This window comes from Sparus aurata, chromosome 11 (genome assembly GCF_900880675.1).
Source record: "Sparus aurata chromosome 11, fSpaAur1.1, whole genome shotgun sequence".
NCBI lineage: Eukaryota > Metazoa > Chordata > Actinopteri > Spariformes > Sparidae > Sparus > Sparus aurata.
The window spans coordinates 26,820,127-26,846,608 of NC_044197.1; the positions used below are offsets into that span (position 1 = coordinate 26,820,127).

Genomic DNA, 26,482 nt, shown 5'->3' on the forward strand with positions numbered 1-26,482 from the left:
CATGAACTTTAGGTTGATGTGACAACTCACACAGTAAATATATGTACTGAAGTACTTCAGCTGAGTATGGTTTAATGGTTCAAGTACTTTGAAAGCTAATACTTTTAACTATCCACTAAAGATGAAGCTCAGAATCAACTATTTGATTTTGGGACGGTTCACATTCACTTTGGGATGGTCAAAATGAGTTTTCTTGATACTGAGGAAGCATCAGCCACATGTGTTGATTTACAATGTGAATGTCAATGTTATGAATGAAGCATCAAACTAATTGATACAGCTCTAGTTGAACCTCAGAAGTTCCAAAGTTCCACTTAAACAGATTTGTGTTGTTTAATGTTAGATAAACCATGCTAGTCAGGTTCGCCCAGCCTTTATATTCAACAACATCAGTGCGGTTCACACACATTAGAAACCATGGCTCAGAGGCATTTGTCAACATGTAGGTCATTCTTTGACTTCATAATAAATCGGATGGAATCCTCATGTTAATATTGTTAACCCCAGTTTGGTTGATACCATGTCTCTGGAAACAGTTACGTCAAACTTGTAAAAAAGACATTTTAATCCCAAAGGAAGGAAAAGAAAAGAAAGTGTTCGTCAAGAGAATGTGTGAAAGACAGACACCAGGTGGCACATACCACTGGCAGTGTGACCCTGCATCTTAACATTGTTGTCAAAATGTGTCATTGCCCTTTATTTGACAGTGATGGTAGAGAGATGACAGAAAATGAGGGGAGCGAAGAGAGCGGACTTGCAGCAAAGGTGTCCAATTTCCTGTCTGCACTCCGAAAAAGCAGCAATTTTATGACGTTTGAGCTATTGTCGTCGCTTGAAGCAATATGACTGGGATGTGTCTCCCTTCCCCCAAAGTTTTCTCTATCACCCTCAAAGAAATAATGAAAGTGATATCAGCGTTTGTTACTGCAGGTGCTGTATGTGACTGTTAATGTAGAACAATGTTCTCGGGGAAAACATTTGTTATTGACGCCCTTACTGGCAAAAACATATCCCAAAAAGATTCATCGGCCGTCAACTATTGTCAAAATCAGTAAAAATGCATCTGAGAGATTCAATCCAATCAGTTCACTAAGAAATTCAACTCTAGACTTGCGTATTTTGCCACATATTGTGCACCGACTTTCAATTCACATTCCATCCACAGAATTGCAAAACAGTGGGTGTTGAAATGATTTCCATTCCCAGTCCATTTTCCTCACCTGAGGGACTGGTTCAGCACTGCTGCATAAAGCTTGTCAAAATGGTGCTCTTAGCCAGGGCTTTTTAATTAGTGTTTTATGGTAATTTTGGGCAATTGAGTCCCCGGTTACCATGGCAACTGCTCACTGTGCAATTTCCATGGACTGTTAAGGAAAGCTTTAGGGATAAAAACTTACTAAAGGGTGTTTATGCAAATGGAGAATGTCATGCGAGTGAGGGAGAAAAAAACATCCGAAACCCTCCTCACTGGAGTTTGTTTAAGGAGAGACGGCGCTGTGGCTGAGAGGTAACAGTGTCGAGTTGACCTTGAGGATAAAAGCCGAAAAAAAGGGTATCAATGAATAGATGAAAAGCCGCTGTGCATTATCTGTTTTCATTTAGGAGGAGGCAGAGGGGAGAGGAAGAAGAAGGCAGGGAGAGGAACGAGGGGTGACAGAGGCAGCAGCAGGTGATAGATGGAGTGAACGCATGAATAGAGATCCAGACAGTCATGCACAGCTATCAGCTGGCAGTAAAGAAGAGAGATTGACTCCCAGCCAGAGTGAGAGAGAGGGAGAGAGAGAGAGAGAGAGAGAGAAAGAGAGGGATGACAGAAAGATAGAGAGGTTGTTCCAGATAGCAGCAGGTCTCACAGTGTGTACAGAGAGAGTTTTTCAGGTGAAGGTGAAACGTTCTTTTGCAATCAGGACTCTGTGTGCCCTGTATTCATCACGCTGTAGAAGAAGAAAACTCAACACAACTTCAATAATACATCTGGGACAAAAGTCACGGGTCAGACATTTGTTTTTGGGGCCAAGATTTGGATCAAATTTTAAAGAAAAAATGTGCCATATTTTCATGCCGAAACCATGCTGTTGGTACATGCTGTCAGTTGAGACCATAGATTACCCAGCGCATGCAACATCGCTGGAGAAAGCTAAGTTCTCCTGGCTGCGGAGATGTGCAGGCAATGCGTGCCTGAATCTTGTTTCACTGTGCGTGAAAATGTGTTCTCGTCCTTCACCTCCACTGCTCCCGTATTTTAGGATGCCCCCTTTTTGTCGCTGATAGAAAAGTAGCTACTTTTACAAGAGAACAGGCTGGTTTCTAGGGAAGCACGCCCCCAAACCAGAGGATAAATCCATACTGAAATAATTTGTAGTTCTTCCACAGCACCAGTTACACCACTGCTGTCGGAAGAAGAGCAGATTTTGAGTACTCAGTGTACAAAGTCAATGGACCTAATTCACACGATAAGGCCACATGCCATTGTAAGGAATCTAACAAACTGTTGTAATTACATAGCTTCCTGATTAATAATAAGTATCAAAAACAGACACTGGGCCATATTTAAAGATAAAGCACATTAGGTAATATTAGCACGTTAGCTATGGTTGAATACATGAGTCAAAAATGTGCTGTTATGCGTATCATATATCCCTATCAAATGGTAATGTTAGCGGGGAAATGGTAGAATGCTAACGTTAGCTGTTGCTTCGAAATATGGCCTGATGCCACTCTGGATTTTCATTACCCAGTGTCTGACTGATGTTGCTGGTCAATGGAGAAGCTGTGAGGTAATTCAAATAAATAATAAACATATGAGCTTCACACCCTGACATAAAAGGAAAATGGCTGCCAGGTGAATATGGTCAAAGTCCTTCTAGGCAAGTCATGCCACTCGGCGGCCATCTTGGCGACGCCTCGAAAAGCCCAAAGAGACCAGACCCCTATCTAAATGAATGGAGGCATGGTCAAATCCACCCTTTAACGTGATAGCAGGACGGAAAAAACATACAGACATGCTCGCCAGTGAAATAAGATACACATAAAAACCAAAAAACATCGACTTTACCGTAGAAATTATGTTTAAAACGCTCTTTTCCTACAGGGAGAACTCCACTGCGCATGCGCGCGTATTTACGACACCGACGTCAATCGTACGGCTGAATCTGTGCCGGCTGCTGTGCTCTGGGGCTGTGTCCGAAATCACCCACTCATTCCCTACTCCGTAGTCACTACATAGTGAGTCCAACATAGTGCACTATATAGTGAGCTCAACGGCAGAAAGAAAAACGGACTTTCGGACACTACTCCGGTGCCGTTAATGACTCTACCAGAGACGTTCTCGCTGTCGTAAAAAAATTCTTGTGCGCATGCGCTGGTGAAACAACATGATTGGGCTATAATTTTCCCGGTTCGGCTGTGACAACGCAGGTGATTGGCTGTTGGTGAAAGGGGCGGGATATGCGCCATCTTTGGTGTCGCAGATTTCCCCATTCAAAATGATCAGAGTGATCTGTCTCTACAATAGTAGAACGTCTCTGATATGGTCCATGGTGAATCTATTGCTTCAACTGACTCTATGTGACACCAACACCAGCTGACCATCCACAAAGCATTTGGCAAACTTTCCCTCTGAGATCATGGCAGTCATCACCCAACACCACTTCACTCTTAGGCAATTTTATACTCTCTCAGCTCATTGTTTTGGTTTAACTTATTGAAACTTTACCACGTTGGTTCACTGTCATCTATCTTATTGTCATCATTTATAGATACAGCAAGCAGCTGTTTCACCTCCATAAGCCAACTGTCCACTTCCTGCCCAACATCAAACAGCAGACCGGCAACGTTAGCGCTAGCTAGTTGGAGAACACAGTGCAGTATTTAGCAGCTGAGGAAACAGAAGTCTGACAGAAGGGGATGAGAATTGACAGTGCTATAATTGCAACCATTTACCATTTACAAAAGAGTGACTATTGAAGCTTAATGTTTGTTGGGTGTCCTGAAACACAACTTCACATTAATGCTAATGGTGTTCTGCATTTACAAGACAAATAAATACATTTGATTGCCGATCACGTTCGCCATAGCAATATTTGATAAGATAATATGTCAGTGTTGTTGTTATTGGCGGCTCTCAGTGACCTAAACAGAGTAAGTAGCAAAACCTGCTTGTGATCCCTTGTTGCAGGTTGTAGACCAAAGAGTGATATTCCCTTTTACGTTTTTTTATATTTTAATACCTTTTTGCAGTTTTAAGAAGTAAAACTATTTTGTATTTCATTCATGAATAATTAGTCAGGACTTCCTGTGCTATCGGGTTCGGGGAGTTCCACATCGGCAGACTCTGACCAAATTATTTTCAGGTGTCACTCTTTATGTGTAATGTAGATCAGACTGTACTTCATGAAGTGGAACAAGGTACATCGTACCTCGAGTACATCGTTCGTCTATCCTGTCTTCAAAATGCTAAATCAAATTAACCTAAAACTTTTAATAACAAGTGTCGCGCTGTTCTTAGTGTGATCTATGAATAGTTCGGAGCTTCTAGGTCAACAGTGTGAAGACATGACACTGTAATCGTAGACGTGTGTGTTTGTGTGTCTTCTTCTCGCTGCCCTGTCCTTCGGGCGCCGAGTGTTGGACGAGCTGTTGGGGCACCAGCATGGTGCAAAGTGACCTTAAAGAAACTGAACACACACACACATGCCCAGACTTCAGCAGAACAGACTCATATCTCATCCAGATTCAGTGTGAGAGCCTCCGAGTCCATCCTCTCTGCTTAAGATTCATCTACATATTTCATTGTAATCCCATTCCTCATTTGCATCCGTGTTTGGTTTTAAAACTACAAGCGAACAAAGTGAGTTAATTCGAAGCAACAGTTCATTCTCTCCATCATCCTCAGAGGGCGCGTGTGGTGTGACTTGGCTTTGCACAGAGAAGTTGTTGCATCACAATGAAGATTGTGGTGCAGCAGGGAAACGTCTAGAATATCTTGTCAGCCGTCAGGTAGCGCGTGGGTTTTTCAGCCTTTTCATGGACAACGTTTGTCTGAGTTCCACCAGAGGAGCACATCAGACTCCAGCTGACAACCGGCATCAACATAAGTTTAGCAGATATGCTACACAGGAAGTATAACCACCTCGGTTGTCTGAACCGTCAGAATAGTCAGTCCATGACCTGATGAACAAGCTCGTCTAAGATCAGCATGTGGGATACTTATATATTATATATATTTGTTTTTAAACAAGATACTTAAGTGATTCTTTTCTGAGACTTTTTGCTTTATGTTGACAGTAGGGGCAAGGTAAAGACTATTATTATATATTACTTTGTCCTACTTTGGATGGTGAGAGAGGCAGATTAATTAAGCTAAACAAAAGGATCAGGCATTGCGGTCCATCTTGCTGCTGTGAAGTTTGTTTCTTGTTGTTTTCTTTTCTTATGTTCTTCTCTTATGTGTCCCTGTGTCTGTCTATAAGTTGAGAGATCCTGGTGAAATAGTGAATAGTCCTACGTTTATCTGTATTTCTAGCCATGCTGTGAATGGGCGGGGCTTGGATTTAACGTGGGTGGTGCTAATCAGAAATTGTTCATTTAAGCCTGAAATTGATACTGGTTGATCAGAAGTTGCAATATTTGTTATTTATTAGAAACTATGAAACTTAAAAACTTTGAAGATGTGAACGTGCTTTGTACGTGCTTTGTTAAGGAGTTTGGTCTGCCTGAGAGGACAACCTTTACTTTTGCAAAGCAGCAAGCAGCCATGCAATGACTTACTTTTTCTCCTCGCAAACTGATGATTGAGATCAGAGGATCAGCGGCAGTTCTTTCGTTCGCAAACACGAGATAGGTGTCTTTCCAATGAATCACCTCCTGAAATGTATAAATTGATTTGGACCGAGACGCTCCCGTGGAGAGGAAACAAAAAAAAGTACTGCGCCGGATTTAAGATGGCTTCCCTTTCTCTCTCTTGGTAGGGGTTTGGATGGAGAGAGGGAGAGAGAGAGAGAGACAGAAGCCTGAGAGGGAAAAGAGAGAAGACAGAAAGAGGAGATGTGCCGGGCGTCTCAGGCAGAACTGGGCCACTGAGCACAACCCTGGAAGAACAGAGCCGAGAAAAAGTAAAAGTGTGGCCTGGAAACAGGGGAGAGAGAGGGAGAGAAAGTGAGGCATGACAGAAGGAGAGAAGGGAGAGGAGAGGCTCAGATAAAGTCTTTTCTCCGCGAGCTTCACTGAGGAACAGTTGGACCACTGAAGCCTCGAGATGATAAACCAATAAGTCGATCTGGAAATGTTTGTGAACAGCCACCTGACTTTCTGTTGGTGGCGACGTCGTGTCACTTTAACAGATCACACTACACATCTTCTGTTTTATTGTACCTCTGATATTGAGAGGGTACGTTGAGTCCTGAAGAAGTAAAAAAAAAAATGTCTGGTCTTTAAAAGAAAAAAGGCGAGAAGGTTTGTGTATCAAGATGTTTTTTTCATGGCATTTTCCTTGATGATTGGAGTATGTCGTGACCTCGCAGACTGATCTTTCGACCCCTCTGTGTCGGCAGCCTCTGGTTTACTTCATGAAATATTCATATTTGGTTTATTTTCATCTTTTGGTTAGATTTTTGAATTTTTTATTAAACTGCACCCATTAGCCCTTTTAATTTTTGTAGTTCGCTTCGCCCATTTGGGCTTGCAAGTAAATAGATTTACCACGATCAGCTGGTTCTGCTGTGTCGGGTGTTGCGTCTCGTTCCCCTCAAGAGCTGGTTGTAACAGACCATCACATGCGTCCTGATGGACAGATGCTTAATCATCCTAGATTTGATTAAAGGTGAAGGCTTTTGTTGCATGTCATCAGCTCTCCCATCTTTCCTGTCTGTATTTATCCTGTGAATCTCTCTAATAAAAGACAGACAGTCTCGAAACGACAGATATTCAGGTCATAATAATACAGTTCAGGAAAATATTCACAATTTAGCGACTGAAAACATCAAATATTTGTCACCCGTGATTTAAACAATTGATTACCAGAATAGTTTGGAATTAGTTTTCTGTCCATTAGCTCACTGATTATTCAACTTAAGGAGCACTCTTAATTAGCTGACATACGTATGTGAACACTGTACTGTATGTTATAAAATCACTGCAGTAACCCAGATATGTTCCTCTCTCTGACAACACGACTCTCTGTCACGCTGCTTTTCTCTGTCTGGCTGCTTGTTTATCTGTCTTTATTGCGTCCTATTTATACATCCCACTGTTTGTCTGTCTGACTTCCTGTCTGTCATTTGTCCATTTTCTTCCCTGAAGGCAGACGGGCCCTAAACTTTTCCGCTGCAGAGTGAAACTGGGCACTTAAGAAGCATCTTTTCCAGGTCACTCTGTGGCTGCAGTCTCGGTTTAGGTAACGCTGGTTTGACCCATTTGGTGCATTTGCGTATTTGTTCATTCATGCATCTGAGCACAATTGATTCCAGCATTTTGGGTGCAGGTGAATCGTCAGCTGTTCTGTGTTGTGTTGTGCTGTCGATTGTTATTTTTAGTGTCAGTGGTGAAAGGGTCGTTGGGTTTTACCGACGGGCCACCTGGAGCCACAGTGGCAGGCAGATTGGACTGACTGAGTGTGAAAATGCCCAAACCATGAATCACCAAAGACTGCGTCGTGATTCCCTTTGACTTCCTGGTGAGACTTTGTCATCACCAGAAAGGAAATGAACATAATATGATGGTTGGTTATGTTTTCCTGACAGTGTTTTCTCTTAATTGCATGAGTAATTTCTTCATTAGCAACATTGCAGGAGGCATTTTGTCGTCATACAGCTGCAAAGGCTATTAGAGAAGAAGGTTGGGGTGGATGTTTGGGCCTTTGTTGTGTCAGGTCCTTCCAAACAAGGCAGTTTGTTGTTTAATGATAAGTGCTTCACTGTAGGCATGTATTTTGTCAGAAATGGCAGGGTCATCGTTCACTAAGACTTGCACAGTGTGACATTCTGTCTTGTAGCATTTACATTTTATTACCTCCGCCGTGTCCGTTTGTTGGGTGGTCAGCAGGATTTCATAAAAGAAACTACTGAACGGATTTCCACAAAACTTGGATGCAGGACTGGAATCAGCCCAGAATAGACACCATTAACTTTTGGTGCACATCTGGATAAACGGACATCCCTGGCATGATCTCTCACATTAATGCATGGATCTCGATTAAAAAAATGTGGTGTGTTTCGGTGGCTGGTATCTATAAGCAAGTATAAAAGGAAGCTGTTGGGCCCTGGCAGAGGTATGCGCTTTACTGAGTGTTACTACTTATTCATCATTGATAAATGTGCCCAATTGGTAAATATGCCCCATAACTTATTGATTAACCCATATAACATCAGAAAACAGCACAAAAAAAAGCGGAATTTGAATTTTCTGGAGCTTGAAGTGACCAAAAGGAAAATATTTTCAGTTTTCTGAGATGCTAAGACAAAAAAGCGGCAATTGTTTGCTTGACAACTGACTCAAAAATATGTGCTCTACTGAGAGCCAGAGTGCGTGATCTTGGAAGTAAGAAACAAGAGGGATTCACAGAAACACTACTCCTAATGAGTTAGGCATATTTGGATAATTTAGTGTTTCATACATTTTTATTCTGTGTTATGTGATGTCACGTCCTAATATCCCTAACTCATTTTGAGTAGTGTACAATACTTATCTCCGCCTCCACATTTCTCCATGTCTCCTTAATACCAAACTTCCTGGTCAACCGCTGCATCAAATGTGTCTTTGTTGGTCTTTTGGCAGATCACCTCAGAGCCTGCAGGCAAATGTGCTAATAAAGTTAAACCGAATCATGTTGTGCTTTGAGAGGCAATTCACTTGCATCCAATTTAATGACCAACAGTGACTAACTCCGCTTTGCTCTATTCTGCACTCAGTGAGTCTTCATCTTAATAAATAAAATCATAAAAAAAAAACACTATTTACCAGCCTTTAGCTGGAAGGGTTTGGCCTTTCTGTGTGGAGTCGGCAGTGCGACATGTCCTCAACATATCTGGGTTGATATCTTACCCATAACATGATCCGTCACGTTGTTTGTTTGTTTGTTTTTTTCAATTAATTATTTGGTTAAAGTGATGTCAGAAAACAATTTCCAAATGTGACATTTTCTCCAACCAGCTGTCCAAATACCAAATATATTCAGAGCGGCAAATAAATCAGCAACTATTCACATTTTAGAAACTGGAACAAGAGGGTTTTTTTTTTTCTTGGACCAGTCATCGCAGTTCTAATTCAAAGCCATGCAGGTGAGGTGAACTGGTGACTAAATTGCCCACGGGGTTGAACGTAATTGTGACTTCTTAATGCTGTACCGCATTCACCTCTCATTCTTGGACGAGAAGTGAAATGTCTTCAAGAAACTGAAACAAGTCCAGTTGCCTACGATATAGCGCTAAGAATTACCATGACTGGGACCTTCATCAACATGTATTTGTGACATGTAACGTCCATACTGTGTATATGCCACACCTTTGAAGGACCGGTTCGACTGTGAGCTTTGATTGGCTCCCCTGTGACCAATAAAAGCAGGTGATGGATGGATTTTGGCCAGATGTGGCTACGCGCTTGGTGACATTAGTTTTACGAGCTAATATTTTAAATCATCCCAGCTGCTAGAGTGAATGTTGGCAGTGTGAGTTTCTGCAAATATATGTTTCAACTTTTAGTTTCTTTTGGCTCAGTTTTCAATTTGATGTTGTAACACTGTACTTATGGTCTGGTTAGGTTTAGGCACACAAATCACTTGGTAAGGGTGAGGAAAGCCTCGTGTTTTGACTTGGAATACCTGTTATGGTAGCCACAAACATGGCAGGACATGTTCAGAGGTCAGTGTTTTGTCGCCTCAAACACTTTCAAGTGTTGAAACACAGTCTCAGTTCATATGTGAACGTATCAGTGGTTTGCAGAAATACATTCAAGGATATTTATTCATTTATTTATTGTCTTTTCTTCCTTGGTAATGTGATGTTTACCTGGAAGCTGTCCCAGATTGTTTTGGCCGGGAGACTACAGAATACCCAGAATGTCAAACTTAATGTCCATCATCAATATCCATCATTCCCCTCGAGGTTCCCCTGTAATTTAAACCTCAACAGCTTTATTTTCTGGTCATTCCAGGACGCGCCGAGTGGCCTATTAGTTGAAGCCGCCTGGCTTTTCAAACGGGAAGTTAACAGACAATTAGGGCTCTGACTCAGAACAAAAGACACATAAATCTGTTTGGATGCATGTGGTGGTGCAGGTAACTACTGTAAGTGGTGATTTAATGAATGTAACAAAGACAGAACAAGCTGTTCCTGGCTGCTAGTTAGCTAACTGCCTCCCACATACACAGTCTCTCTCTCTCTCTCTCTTTCACTCACACACACACAGACACACACACACAGACACACACTGCTGAGGGATTTACTTGACAACGTGATCACTGGGATGTGAAACAGGATCTTCCATTTTCTCCCCTGCTGTCAGTGTCACAAAAGTCATCATAAACTAAACAAGTCTGTGTGTAACAGTATGTGTGTGTGCGTGTGTGTCTGTCATTTCATGGATTTATATGTGTGTGGGCGCTCTTTATGTGTGTCGGTGTTTCACGTGTGCTTGTGCTGTGGCAGTGTGTGACTGTTTAATTGTGAGAGAGTGCAGAAGCCCTCGATGAGTTCTGCAGAGCGCAGCATTCACACCTTGCCCCCCCCAAAAAAACAAAAGGGAGACCTGCAGAAGCCGCTCCCGAGTTTGTCTTCAGGAGCCGTAAAGACGTCTGATATATGTGTGTCTATGTGAAGCGTCGCCAAATGTGGAGCGATCGCCCACTGAGTGCAGCATGTTCTGTTTTATGACAGAGAGAGAGAGAGTAAAAATACACCCAGCTCCTGGGAGACGGTCTCTATGGCAGCCGTTACTATGGTGATGGCAGGGCTGCACGTGAAGGGATGGCGGTCATGGGACCCTGGGGGATTCACCCTCTGGAGCTGCTAGAGGAGGCACACACACACACACACACACACACCAAACACAGACACACACACAAACACACACAAACTTCAATGAACAGCAGAGAGAAGATAAAAGTAAAAGAGACCATTTGAGGTGAAGCTCAGGGAGAGCGATGACACGGGGCAAACTGCTGAGCGCAGCAGTGCCAAGTTTACTTACTGGAATATTGTACTTTTACTCCGTTACATTTATGTAGCGTGGGAGCCATTTTTTTTTTACCGTGCATATGTTGCAACAATGTTCCCCCACAGCTGGCTTTTTATTGAGCAGGTGTAATTCTTTTGTTTTGACTCATGAATCGATGTTGAATATATATTCTGAGTAATTAGTTTCAAATGTATTGTGATTAACCACACAGTGGTCGTCTTTGATAGAGGGAAAGGGTGGGAATGAATCTAAAGCCCTATTCTCATGGGACTAGTATTACCTGGGGACCTCTGGTGATTCGTGATAATTGACGAGGTAATTGTCTCTGATCTTTATCCCGCGCAAATCTGCCATGTCTGTGTTTGTAAGTTAAAGATTCCATTGAAACCATACTTTGTCACAGAGGTCATGTAATAATATTGATCCTGTGGGATCTTGGTGATTTGGGGATGTATTTCTGTTGTCAGACAACTGACCGTTTAATTAGTTATATTGACGTTAAAATCGAGTGACAGAAAAGGTTCAGAGCCACAAGATGTCATCATGTTCAAGTACAACCACAGAGCATCCATTACTTGCTCTAAATGAGCTGCTTATTTGTATTTATGCTCGTAACACACGCAGAAAGTGAGCAAGTCAACTCTGACAGTCTGCTTCTTAAAGTCGACGTCACACAGAGCCTTTACATCATATCCAGGAGAGCAGATACAGACTTGCTCATGCCGTGTGAATGCGCCAAACGCCAACGTGGCGAGGTCATTTCCAAATCACCTGAGGTCTGCTGGTAATACCAGTCTCATGTGAATAGGGCTGAGGAAATGTGTTTAGAACGAGGCATCTGTACAATATTTGATCTGACATTAATCAGCCCAAAGGGAGGCCACAGATTCAGCGGCTGCCGTGTTGGGATGTTGACTATTTAACATCTGAGGCAAGAAGCGGAGTCCTATTAATAGGACCTGTGTGTGTATGTGTGTATGTGTGTGTATGTGTGTGTGTGTGTGTGTGTGTGTGTGTGCAGTGACGTTAGAAGTGCCCAAAAGTCATACTTGGTTAAAAGTAAAGATGAGCTATTACATTAACCTTACCATCAGAAGTACATTTGTTTGGCAATAAATGTACTTAGGTATCAAAAGTGTTATATGTAATGTATGTATTTTTATACTGTATACTTTTCAGTGCATTTTAAATCTGACTGTCTATAACATAGTTTAAAAACATGCTACTTTGGTTCTGATGCAGCATGTAATCTGAAAAGTAACTAGTAGCTAAAGTTAACTGATACATAAATAAAAAGTAAAGTACTTGTCTCCAATATGTAGTGGAAATATGAAGAAGCTGAAATACCCAAGTACAATTACCCTAAAATTGTACTTAAGTAAATGTACTTAGTTACTTTCCATCACTGTGTGTGTGTGTGTGTGTGTGTGTGCGCGCGCGCGCGTGTGTGTGTTGAGAGCTTGCACATGTACATGTAGCACTGCCTCTGCAGAGTCAGTCTGCTCTGTCATGCTGTTTCCATAGCAGCAGCGAGAGCCAACACAGCCAACCACGCTCACTTCCTAGTTTCACCCCATTGGTGCCGGCTTGCTCTGACTCTCTACTCTTTTCTCCGGGAGTCTGAGCAGGACTGGAAACATTTCAGTGTGTTCCCCCCCCCCCAAACATTTAGTCATTCATTCAGGCGGGGTGGACCAGAGCACGAGACATGCAGAAACATAGAAAAGAACTGCAGAGATTTCCAGATTAGTCATATTTTAGGAGTTCTGTCGTTATTCTCAGATTTATCTTTTGAATTCAAAACTAAACATTTGAGGAAGCACCGCTCTGAGCAGCTCTACATCCTCCCTGTTCTGTGCATGGTCTTTGTCCGTACCCTGGGTTATAAAGTCAGTCTCCAGAGGTGTCTGTCGTGTCATGAAGGTGACTGCTCACGTTCGGCACTGATCGCTGCCCACCTAATTTGCTGTCATTGTCCCTGCTGCCTAATCCTAACGAGTACCATCAGCTCTCCTCTCTGTTTTCTCTGCTCTCTTGACAAAAAAGCGCTGTTATTTTTGGTCCGCTCTCTCGGCGCATATTTAAACTGATACATCAATAGACTGTGAGTGCATAATCAAGCCACTGCAGTGCGAGTGGCTAATAAAGACAGATTGTTTAGCAGACTGTGCGCTGATATTTACTTGATCGATTTTGCCGAATCAATAACCACAATCATTTTCAGCTAGTTTTATCCCGGGTCATTCTGAGCGTCTCTAAAGACGGTCCCCATTTATTCTAAGTTCACCATGTCGGCCGGTGAAAACAAATAATTTAATGCGTGTGTGTGTGTGTGACTAATCATTATGTGTGTGCACAGAAATGACTGGACTTTATGAATGAGATTACCAAAAGAAAAAGAACAAAGATCAAGCTGTGTCTCCCCAAAATGAGATGAAGAGAACAGATAATTGCTCTGAGGAGGAAAATAAAAGCTGTCTGTAGTGGAGCAGCAGAGGAACTATTCAAACAAAAGGGCGTATCAGCTGTGGTCAGTGTTGCAGGTTTGGAACATTGTGCTGGACCATCTGGCTCTTGGCTGGGACGTCAAGCGGTTGATTAGAGGATGCAGCAAGTATTAAACCGACTTCACACATTTCTTGTAGTTTTCAGCCAAGCCAGCACTCGGACGGCCTAACATACTCACACAGCCAATGAGAAGATCCCCGTCGTTTCCTCTGCTGCTGTAGTGACTGTGACGGAGCCGCCTGACACACCAAACCGAAACAAAAAGAGAGCACACGTGGCCAAGAGCAGCAGACTACTGTCTCATGATTAAGGATCCTCCTTCTTCTTCTTCTTCTTCTTCTTCTTCTTCTTCTTCTTCTTCTTCTTCTTCTTCTTCTTCTTCTCCTAATGAATCATCAGCACATAAACTTCGACAACTTGATTTCAGTGATGTGTCGGTGATTGTCTTGTCATAATGCGAAGTATAAAAGGTCCGGATATGTCAAACCTGTACCAGGCAGGAATTTCTAAGATTTTAAAACTTTTCACCACGTTGTTTGGTTTACATCAAATACATCCCTGCGTAGAAACAACAGGATCGTGAAGCGTCTTTCTTGTGCTTCCTCAGCGTGCTGCTGTGCTGGTGCACGGACTGTAGGCGGGAAAAAAAAAGGAAAACGCTGGACATGCCTCAAGAACACAAGAGCCGGGCGATCCTTATTGTTAAAATCCCAGCCGTTCCCCCAGCGCTAAAACAAACCCTGGGTTACCCTTTAGCTCTGAACGTGACAGGTTAAACAAGAACCAGCGGTCCGAGGTGTGCCGTGAAAAGCGCTGCCTGCTGGCTCTACACACACTGTAGACAAGCGGTAAATCCCAGCTCGCCTCATTACGCCCGCTTTGAGCGCGGCTGTGGATAAGAATGTATTGATTTTAATGGTCCGACCCTTTTAGATAAAGAGTCCGGGAGGATCTGTGGCCCTTGTTATCAGATTTCACTGGCCATGCAACAAACAGGAGCAGATAACACAGTGTCCTCTCAGTGCTCAAGATGGCTCTGTCTATCGGCTGGATTCATCTGTTACACCGTGGAGCCGGACATGTGTGTGTTTATGGACAGATAAAGCTGCAGGTCTTATCTCTGAGCCTCCTGCTCTCCCCGTGTCTGCTCTCTTCACCTCCTCATTGTCATCTTCTCTGCCTCCTTTTCTCCCCCCGGTCTTCCCGTTCGGTTCCCCTCTGTCTCCTCGCGCCACCGCAGCCGCTCGCTCCTCATCACCTCCTGTCGTTCTGCCACTTCGTCTCTACTCCCCTCGCCTCAGCTGGTTGTAGATCATCCAGATCAGACAGGAAATGAAGGCGGCAGTCAGATAACTGAAAATTCGCTCTTTGTTCCGTCTGAAAGGGGCTGGCATTAAAACGTTTTTATTTGTCAGTAGATTGAGTGGAGCAAGCGTTTGGGTTTGGAATGATAAAGCTGAATGATAAATCCTCACTCAAGGATTTTAATACCCATGGTTAGCCTTCTCGTGCCGCTCAGCCGCTGGCTTTTTAAATGGAGTCGTGTAATGGAGTGATGTCGTCGCAGAATTACAAAGGATTCGAGGCTAATTATATGGCTGTGGCTTGTTGTTTGAAGAGAGTGCCTCTGTGTGTGTGTGTGTGTGTGTGTGTGTGTGTGTGTGTGTGTCTGTGTGTGTTGAATCTCTGCCTGTTGTGAGCCATGTTACTGATGGTTGGTGAGGGGAGGCTGTTTTACCATCTGGGTTTACCTGCATCAGTCCTACATCAGCCCCACTTAAAGGGTAGATTCCCATTTTATCTGAAGCCACTAAGACTTCTGCAGTCTGTCAATTCCGTCTTTTGGTTTCCCCTCCTGTTCTTTGCTGAAAGCTTCCGACCGAAGCCTCGTGTTAACTTTAACCATAATCGTAGATATGACTGAGCACTGCACACCCTCGAACCTAAGTGACAGATTACGCTGTTTGTCATTTGATGACATAACTTAAGTTATCTACCTTCGTACGTAGTTAACTTTATGTTACATACATGACTCAAGTTAGTTTGAGTTGTTAATTTCGTCTACCTTCTGTAGTTTGGTGAAGCTGAGGCAACAATACAACTTGCGTAGGTTTTGGAAAAGATCTTGGTTTGGGTTGAAATAAGAACAAGTTGATGTATGTGACTGATGGTCGTGGAGGTAAACTTGGTTTCACACGGGATACGAACAGCAATCTCCACACTTTCTGCAGAGTTTCTCCATCTTTATATACCTTCTTCCTTTATTCCTAGCCTCCACGATACCTTGTGCTTTTAAACCGACGTTTTCAATGGTGACCGGATGTTAATTCTCTGTTTTTTTTAGGCGCGATTGGTATGGTGGATCAAGGTTAGGGACTTAATCGAGCAGATCCCGCGATCACTATAATTATTGCTTTGCCCGCTCAGCTTAGTAATGCTTCAAAAATGCAGCCAGTGGGTCAGTTATTATAATACTTGGTCGGAAACATCAGCTATAATCACTTTCCCAGTAATCTTTCAAGAAACTTGTGGATACTATGTTACTCTACATGCTGCTTCGGTCCTGTCATAATTACTGCAATCACTACAGGTTACTGCCAATTTACTGATCGATTGTTTTAACCCTCTTAAACATTTGACCAGTGTTGTCATTTTTCTTGTGAGGACAGGCTGTTTTCTCGCAGAATTCTGAGTATATGAGACCGTTTTCAAAATCAACAAGGCAGACAGCTTTATTACATTCACGAATTTTTGATTTTGTGATCAAACACTGATATGTGAAGAACTTAGATTACTATCTGTACCGATTTCTCACTTGGTTTGAAAGATTTAAAACAACATACATGCCTTGAAATAAACCAGCAATCAGAAATGCATATACTCTTCGGCTGTGGTGTACCATACAATAGATGTACTGAATAGATCATTAGCTAACAGGAGGAGGTGTAGGATGACCAGTGTCAATATAGCAGCAGTTTGATTTAAGAGTGGTTTGGTCACTTTGTCCATTCATTGTTTATTCCTGTTTATCCTCTGTAGGGATGTGGAGGTATGTGGGGTTTATTCCAGCTCAGAATGGGCAGGAGGCCAGAGTACACCTTGGACAGGTCTCCGGTCCGTCCCAGGGCTGTTTGCCAGCTCATAGATGATGTGCCTCCACTGATGAGCAGTCAGGGCTGATCTAAGTGTCAATGTAACACTGACGGCTGCAGAGTCACATCAAGATTTCATTTCATTTTTACACCCTTTAGACATTGTGGGTGTTTTCTTTTTTTTTTTTTTTTGGAGAATGTGCTTCTTTGTGCATTTACTTATTGCATTACTCATCAAAAGCAGTGAAATCTGCCACCATTACTGAATGCAGCTCATGGCTGTTATCAAAAAGAGAGAAAATCCCACACATGAATGTTAATGCCAGCTTCTCTGGAGCAGAAACATAATGGATGCTAGTTTTGAATTTCAGCCCCTTTGTTATATTTCAGTGCGTTATCCTGAGCATAAACTTGGAGTTGTCAAACCAGTAATCGGAAGCAACGAGCCTGTATACAAGCGTCAGACTCTGAAATGAATCTAACGTTCTCCCTCCTGTCCTCTTCTTGTCTCTACAGTGCAGTGTCTGGAAATGACCACGAAGCGGAAGCTGATTGGCCGGCTGGTGCCGTGCCGTTGTTTCCGCGGCGAAGAGGAAGTGATCTCGGTGTTGGACTACTCCCACTGCAGCCTGCAGCAGGTCCCCAAGGAGATCTTCAGCTTCGAGAGAACTCTGGAGGAGCTCTACCTAGATGCCAACCAGATTGAGGAGCTACCCAAGGTAACTCTGAACCACAGGTTGAACCGCTTCCTGCTTGAAGTCTTGTCAGTGCTGACTTTAATCCCCAAGACTAACTTTTTATACACTCATACCTACTTCCTGACTAGCTGGTCCTGGACCAAGGCCAGCCAGTCAGGACAGGAGCATAGGCCCGGTACACTGTACCACTGGAAAACACTACTTCTGCTGGCTGCGTGTTTCTAGCAACATGATTTGGTGTGATTGACCGCTTGGACTGTTACAGCCAGAGAGGATGGCACGGAGGCCATGTTGCCGCCAACATGAAAAGTGATTATCCTCTACGCAGTTGTCAGGTTGAGCAATCTCAGATTCGGTTCGCACTTTGTAGCATTGTACTTTGTCAGCTGCTGGCGTACTCAATGTGTTGAACTAATGTCAGCATGTGCATGCTGTCGTCAGCGTACAACATTTAGAAGGACACTTTGTTAGTGGGTCATGAGTTTAAAAATAATCAATTCCATAATTGTTGAGATCGCTGAAGTTGTTCCTTGTTGTAACCAAGGGTCTGAAGAAGGATGGGATGACAGGTTGCACATGAAGCCATGACCAGCAAGGCTGTTTTTCCAGCATGTTTACATCTCCACCAGACATCAGCAAGTGACAGATGTCATGTGGTGAAAGACACGATTCAGAGACCTTCAGAAAACCACCGTGTGGGCAGTGATGAGGCCAAATGCCCTTCCGACGTTTCAAGGAGAATGACAGGTGCTATTTATACGAGGGACATCTCGTTTTATTGATGCCCTGTCCAGGTTTAAATGACTCAGACGTTGAATGGAAATTCTTAATATAACCTGCATGAATGAAGACTGTGTCAGTGGCAGGTCAAGCTCGCATTCAACTGACAGACAACAAAAAAAAAAAAAAAGAAAACCTGCTCTGCCTCGACAGTGTGTAATCGTGTGTGTGCCAAGATTGTATAAGAGCTATCGAGGCTGCCAGAACGATTGGCCTTTATGTAAGTGAGTTGGACAGCTCCATAAGTGTGTGTGTAAGTGATTGTGTGTTTGAGTACAGTGGCCTGTTCTGACCCACAGGCGCAGATAAGCCATTTCCATGCTTAGCTCCAGCTGGCTCTGTGGCCCCTGTGCTCCTGCAACGTCTGTATGGGTCCGCGTTCATTGTGTAATGCGGGTGACTTGGAGACTCGAAAGTGGAGTGAAGGAGTTAGTGTTGCGGGAGCAAATGTATGGTTGAATTTTGAGAGAATTCCACATCATATAATAGTGTTTCGTGTGAGGTCTGTGGGACATATCAAGTTGCCAGTGCAACAGGTAGCACGGGTGATGTGGAAATCATTGCAAACTCTGTAAGCGCTCAGGCACGTTTGTTTTTTCTAGTCGCACAACATGATTAAAATTACATTGTGATTATTTTTGACAGATTTTTTCACCAATGTATATCTGAGGAACAAGATTCAGAGGCCAGGACATCTATTTTTTAAACCATTTCCTGCTGCGTTTGTGGTGACCCAAACAGATGTTTTAAGACTAAACATGATCTTTTCCTAACGCTTACGAGGTATGCTTTGTGCAGAAACCTAACCTGATGATAAGCACAGAGTTGTCACAGCATAAAATCGAGTGTTGCAACATAAAGATACGTAAAGTTTCAACATATCCATGGTTTGTAGAGGTGTAACAATTCACCGCTGTGAATCTGAAATCGGCTAAAGGTATGACTACACCGACATGCAGACCTCTGGATCAATCTGAGTGTACTGTGAACCGGTTGATGGTGAAGTTATGAGTTGGTTGAGTGAAGTTGCAATGCGGTCTTCTACGCTCACCGGTCAGCACCAGAGTCTAGTGAGATGGGTCACAGTAACATTAGCAAAGCGTTGCCTGCCAGCAAAGCAACATGTCCAACATGGCCCATAAAATGTACAGCGCACCGTCAAATCTAAAAACAAAAGTCTGGAAGAGATTTGGATTTTCTAAGGAGGGCAGAAAGTTGGACAAAAAGCAGGCTGCTTTTAGGCTCAGTAGAACAGCGTTTAAGTACAGTAGCAGCACGAGAAATTAGTGCTCACCTGGTGAGACTGCATGTTGAAACCTGTGCAGATGATGAGGATGCTAGTAAAGCTAGCACTAGCAAGAACACGCAAACAAAGACACAGAGATTAAACACTTTTCCAGCCACAACTTAGCCACTTGGAGAGGTCTATGGTAATCGTGAGATCTGTTTTACTGCTAAGGACCTGTCTGCTTTTGAACGTGTTGCTATCATTAGCTGTATTCTGTGACTGCTGGTAGTACTGCACACTGTTAACTGTCATCGTCTACGCATCGTTTGTGAACTGAATTTAACCACACTGCACACTGCTCACTGAGAGTTGCGGCACAGTGCACACTCTTAAAATAATCCAACTTCTGTTTTGTCATGAGTAGTAAACATTCGCCTGATTATTAATCATAGTTGTGATTTTATACATTGATTACAGTGAGGAAACAGAGGATACAGGCAGTCAGGGACATCCAGTTCAGAAAGGTCCAATGCAGACAGATCCAGCTCAGAGAGACCCTGCTCATGGAGATCCCGTATCAGATCGTCTTATAATGGGGAGATGCACATGGCGCAGCACTGCTGGACAGCTGGGGTTGCGAGACCGAGGAGTTCCCCTGATAATTAAAGAATCACGTGACCGCAGTTATACTTATGTGTTATAAACACAACATCAAGAAGTGTTCCCAACTGAAGGATTAGAAAAAGTGCTTGGATTTGTCTCTTTTTTGAGATTTCTGTTCTACCGTCAACACGGAGTGTTTTATCATGAAAATGAACCACAACACCCATCAGCTCCGCTTGGATTCAGTTTTCCTGGCAGGCAGGAACACTCAGGATTTATCCTGTGAGGATGCCAGACCGCCTGCAATGATGTGGATCTAAATGAGGTCACCTGTTGAGAAGGCACCAGAAGTGAATCAAATTCAGTCCCTTCTCCGGATGATGCTCCACATCTGCAGACGTTACCTTGAAGAGTCCTCAGAATTGTTACACATGTTTAACGTCTCATTGAAACAAATCACTAGCTCAAGAGGAAATGTGCCAAAGACTTTAGTCTTTACCTCTCGTGGAGGAGATCGTTGTTGTCTGGTGTTGAGTTGAGATTTAAAAACTGCTCCAACCCTCTTCTTCATGTCTGTCTGTCTTGGTATCGACAGTGAATCCTTTCTGTATTCAAAGCGTTGTCCTTTCATGCATATGCTTTCCCTGTTGTGTTTTGGCATTTGCAGTACTTTTCTTTTCAGGGCACTTCTCTCTGAATATTTTTGCTTCCACCACAGTATGTGTTTTGTTCCCGAGGGTAACCGTATGGCGGAGTTTAATTCTGCATTATTCATATAAAAGCGCTGCTCAAATGGCACTGCTTTTCCACAACATTAAGCGGTGCATGCCTCCAGCTGACTTTATGCTCTCTGTCCTTTTGTACCTTTCCACTAAAGGTCTGTTTGATTTCTGCCGACAGACTATAATATTGCATTGTTTCTTTCCCCCCCTTGTGTTCCCATAGCAACTCTTCAACTGCCAGGCCTTGAAGAAGCTGAGCATGCCCGATAACGACCTGTCCAACCTGCCCACCACCATCGCCAGCTTGGTTAACCTCAAAGAGCTGGACATCAGTAAAAACGGTAAAGATCCTTTCTGTGACACAGATGACCCGAACAAAACCAGAAAACAAAAAGAAAAGTTTTCAAACTCTCCAGCTCATGAAAGGCGGTTAGAATTACAATCTGTGAAAGTTTTCCTGCAGAAAAACTCAAAAGAACGTGTAACGTATACCACCACATGTCCCCTTCCCTCTCTGTGTCGCTCTCTTACAGGTATCCAGGAGTTTCCAGACAATATAAAATGCTGTAAAGGCCTGTCTGTGGTGGAGGCCAGTGTCAACCCCATCACAAAGTAAGACACTAACACACGCCTTGCAGTGACATATCCCGCTCATATCTCGCGGCTGAAGTTGTGCGTCGATTAGAAACCTCGTCCTCTAGTTTGACGGCAGCAAACATGGATGTTGATCCACCGCGATGAGGTCTGTTCTTCAAGTCTGACACGGCGGCACCGACAGAAAACTGAGAAACTGCGCGCAGCTCGTGCATGATAACCTGAGTGAAAACAATGGCTCCATCGTCAGTTCCATGTTTTGTTCATAGCACCAAGTTTATCGGCTAGTCTGAGTGAATCTGGACTGGAATTAGTGGTTCTATTAGCATTTGTTTAGCTTTTTGCTCTGTTTTTTCTATGTAGAGCGGCTGAAAATGTTCTTTTTTTACTGTCATCCATGCATTCATAACTACTTGTCTGCATCCACAGACCCTGTACTATCATACAACTGTGTATCCTCTTGGATCAGCTAGGCCTAGACAACAGTATTTGCTACAGTAGAGTGCTGGTGTTGTTCACCATCCTGATATGAATCTATCGCAGCATCAGGTGTTTTTCTAGTAATTGCTTGTTTTTTTTGTCAGTGGTGTGATGTCCATGAAAGATAACTGGACTCAGCCACACATTATACTGCAGACAAATATGTTTTTTTTTTACTGTGTCGTGTTTATGTGTGTGTGTGTGTGTGTGTGTGTGCGTGTGTGTGTGTGTGCGCGCAGGAGATTAGTCATCTGCAGGCTACCAGCAGTTTTTTTTGTTTTCTACAGGGCTGTTATGGGAACATTGTCAGTGTTTTAATCCACTGAGGTCCCTCAAGGACACACACTTTCTTTTCCTTGTTCTTCTTTTGCATATGTTCTTATTGTCTTACTCTGTTTCCTTCTTCCTGCCTCTCCCAGACTCCCAGATGGTTTCACGCAGCTCCTGAATCTGACACAGCTCTTCTTAAACGATGCCTTCCTGGAGTATCTGCCAGCTAACTTTGGCAGGTAATCTGATGCATGTAATTGTTAGTGTTGCTCAAGTTTTGGGTGTTTTTTTTTCTGTTTTTTTTTTAACAAACTATTTCAGGCACCGCTAGGAGTGTCAGGATTTCCGTTCAAAATCAAAAATGGGTCTAAATGAGCTTTCAGCAGCAGCACTTCCAGACACGACTCCTGGTTGGATGCTTCAAATCAACTGACTGGTGTCCGCGGTAACTCCAACAGGATCTGAGATACTGGCTTTGTTTTCCTCTTCAAAGATCCTTTATTGACGTTCGGGGAAGAGGGTTTACTTTGGACAGATTTTTAGAAACTCTACTTTTCAACAAACTGAATTTCAATCTTTTGTTGCTTATTGTTGAATCCATAAGGATGTTTTTTTTGCTGAACTCTTCTGGAATCTTTATTTTTGAGACTATTATTTGAACTTGCCTCACCTGCAAAATAAACAACAGGATGAAGTCAAGCTGTTGTAAAATACAAAAATGCAAATTTGGAATTAAGAAGACAACATTTTAAAGATGACATTTGAATAAAGGACAGTTGTCAGAACATAAAACCAAATGATCTGTTGATCGTAATGCATATTCAATAGTCTCACGATGGAATGGGATGATAGACTGTAAAGAATGAGTATGTCTAAGTTAATTTTCCCTAATACTATATGAACTGCACATATTTCAATACGTTTAATTATTTAAGGAAGCAGAGTATGCAGATAAGCCTGAAGCTAACTTTTATTTTTTGGTATCTGGCATCTTCTATATCCTTTTATGTCGTCATCTAACAAAATATAATATTCTTTCTTCAATTCAGTCACTCTTTCCTCCACTCATTCAACCATTAATATACTTTATAGCATTTTGTCCAGGTAAATGGATGTCGTGATATTGTATTTTTGTAATTTTTTGCTTGCTTACTTCTCCACTTCCGAAACGTTGCTCTGCTGGTTTGCTAATTCATTTACCGTAAATGAGGGCACCCGATACCGTTCAGTTCATGATGAATGAAATTTCAAATGGAGAAGCTGTGAAATATGTGAAGGCTCGCTTATGACAGAAACCCCCTAATCTTGTCTGTGGCGGAGAAGTTAACTGGTCAATTATTATGTGTCACCAACACTTATTTGGGAACGACTCTGACACTGGCTCTGTCCCCTTCATTTGATGTTTTTAACAATCGCAACTCTCCGTTTTCAGTTTGCGCGCCTTCTGTGTTTCAGACTCTCCAAACTACGGATCCTGGAGCTGAGAGAGAACCACCTGAAAACCATGCCAAAGTAAGATGAACCGCCGTATGTGTGCACGAGGAAGGGAGAGGAAAGATAGAGGAACAAAATTTGATTCTTCGCGCATCACTGGGTGCAACCGTGATGCAACGCAGATGCTTTATGATATTACTGAGTGTACGCTCGCTCTCCCAGGTGTCCAGATAAGACTATTTTTATCCGAGGCAGGTGTTCTTGAATACTGATGAGGCCTGTTCTAACAGCCGTGTGTTGGCTTTAACAGATTTAAATGTTTCCAGTTTGAGGTAATGTAGCTGAGTGTGACCCTATGTTCCTATCCCCAACATGGCCACAGATGAAGCCACTAACTGTGCGTAATAGAGATTGTGAAAAGGGATAATACTAATGCCAATAAAACTAATGCTGCAATTTCCTCAGCTATCAATATGGTGTACAGAAGGTGCTGGTTGTATAAGTGCTTCATACCACAACTCAAAAAAGTGATACCTCTGGCTCTGCTGTATGGATCTTTAAACTGTCCATGATGAGTCAATCAGTGTTATCTGAGTCAAGTGTCAGACCAGTGGACTGCTGACGCCTACATTACCCACAAAGCAATTTAGCATCTCTGGACGCAGATTACACGCAGCTTCCTCGTGAGCCACGAAAGACTTTATGCCTCCGCTCTGGCGATGGTGGTGGCAGGAGGCGGTGTGTTTTTCCGATTGTCTGTCTCATTCTCGAGAACGCCTTTAAGGAATTTCTTCAACTTTGGCACAAACATCCACCTGCACTCAAGGATGAGCCAGTTAGATTGTGGTGGTCAGTAGTGAAAGGTCAGGCCCACTCTGACCTCACAGTGGATGGAGTTGTCACGATTTATATACAAAAGGTCAAAGGTCAAGTTTCCTATGATGTCATAATGATTCGCAAAAAACTTTCTGGACAGTGTTCCATGCCTGAGCTCGGAACCAGCAACTTGAACGGGTGCACATATGCAGTAGTACTCCCCCAAAACCACAAAAAACACACATTAATCTGTAAAACTGCCCGAGTTTCCCTTTAATGAGCACACAGGCCTACATCCTAAACACTAACCCCATATGGAGAAGCGAAACAAATAATCTATATGAACGCTTTGTAAAGAATCTTTCTGTGCAGAGGCGTTGCACCTGATGCCGTTGAGTCCTGGCCGCGGTACTTCATTCTCATCTTTATCCCAACCGCGGAGCAATTTGACTCATTTGCGTAAGATAGCTGCTGAAGTCAACGTCACGGTTTCCTTGAAAACATAACTAAACAATGTATTTATTGGCAGTGCTAAAAGGCAATAAACTGAAGAAGAGTTAAGAGATGTGAAATTCATGTCATGTGAGCATTAAACGCTAATGACGTGTAGTAATCAGTGTGTTCTCTCTTCTCAGGTCCATCCACAGACTGACACAGTTGGAGAGGTTGGATCTGGGTAGCAATGAATTCTCTGACGTGGTGAGACCGATGTTTTGCAAGCTGATTTTGAAACGCGGCACAGATTGATTGGTCTCATGTTTTCGACACTGAGATTATCCTTTGCAATCTCTGGGAGCTCGGCAGTGAGTCGCGCATCTAACAGTTGCAGTTGAACCATATTTTTCTTTTAAAGTGAGGTGCAGAAAAAAGGTGAAGGGAGAGACGGGGACAGAAACACAGATGCTGTGTCCTATTTTCGGGGGCTGCCACCTTCAAAGTTCACATTTTCGAAACCCAGCGCGGCATATGGCGAATCCTCTGTAGGCTGTCTGTTTTAGGCAGGAGCGAGTTCAGCCCACTATCCTTCAGCTGGACCCTGAAATGGGACACAGCAACATGACGGTGGAAGAGAGGGCTGGATGGAGGCTAACGGGAGGTCAGACAGGAAGTCGGATATGACATGTGTAGGTTGGCTGTATGGTTGCCTCCCTGCCAAGAGAGAGGAAGCATGGAGGGAGAGATGCCAGTCTCATCCGCTCTGCCAGCAGCGCTTTTATTTTCTTTGTTTATGCCAGAGACTTTGGTCTGAAGATGCACTCAAGTTATTTTTCTTGGATCTGTACAAGTTCACAACACTAATGAACGCCGAGACTGTGTCCGTCGTTAGTGAATAATTCAGTTGTTTTCATACAAATTGCCGTATAACTTCTTATTTGTTCGTTAATATGCAGTGAGTATATGCTAATTTGGATCCCTTTGTTTGCATTTTTTAGCCGGAGGTGTTGGAGCAGATCCACAACCTGAAAGAGCTATGGATGGATAACAACTCTCTGCAGTCTATACCAGGGGTAAGTGAGAAAAGCAGCACCGGAGATATTTAAATGACGGTTCCTTTTTTTTTTTTGCTTCTTGTTATTCATTTGTTCCCCACCCCCCTCTCTCTCTCTCCTCGCCCTCCCTACTGCAGTCTTTAGGAAAACTACGTCAGTTGCGGTACTTGGACCTAGCTAAGAATCGCATCGAGACGTTGGACACGGATGTTTCCGGCTGCGAGTCCTTAGAGGACCTGCTGCTGTCCTCCAACATGCTGCAGCACCTTCCTGACACTATAGGTACACACACAAGCACACACGCATGCATGAAAAAGCAAATATTACGAACGAGGCAGTGAACGGGAAATGCTAATTTTGATAATACGTTGTCAGCGGCCATTTTATGCCTCCGCGCCAGCAATAGATTTTTGCGGTCAAAGGTCAAGGCCGCTGTGAGGTCACCCATTTGCGTGAGTGCAATATCTTAGAGGCGCGTCGAGGGAGCTCAGGGATAAACTGATTAGCATTTGGTGGTCACCGTTCCAGCTCACTGACTTTACTAAACATATGTTTGGCCGTCTCCTAACAATTCATACGCTAATTACAACAGGATAAA

The 26,482-nt window shown here is 43.1% G+C and overlaps 1 protein-coding gene across 12 annotated transcripts in view; it reads left to right on the forward strand.

Moving 5' to 3' along the window:
• The window catches only part of lrrc7 (leucine rich repeat containing 7), a 79,382-nt gene that overhangs the window by 15,736 nt on the left and 37,164 nt on the right, over window positions 1–26,482 (forward strand). For all 12 annotated transcript variants that reach the window (XM_030432538.1, XM_030432540.1, XM_030432529.1 and 9 more), the window contains exons 2-9: window positions 17,286–17,488; window positions 21,024–21,141; window positions 21,334–21,412; window positions 22,294–22,383; window positions 23,600–23,656; window positions 25,030–25,093; window positions 25,828–25,902; window positions 26,022–26,166. In XM_030432538.1, the coding sequence (XP_030288398.1) occupies window positions 17,286–17,488; window positions 21,024–21,141; window positions 21,334–21,412; window positions 22,294–22,383; window positions 23,600–23,656; window positions 25,030–25,093; window positions 25,828–25,902; window positions 26,022–26,166 (831 nt within the window). The remainder of the gene's footprint in view (window positions 1–17,285; window positions 17,489–21,023; window positions 21,142–21,333; window positions 21,413–22,293; window positions 22,384–23,599; window positions 23,657–25,029; window positions 25,094–25,827; window positions 25,903–26,021; window positions 26,167–26,482) is intronic.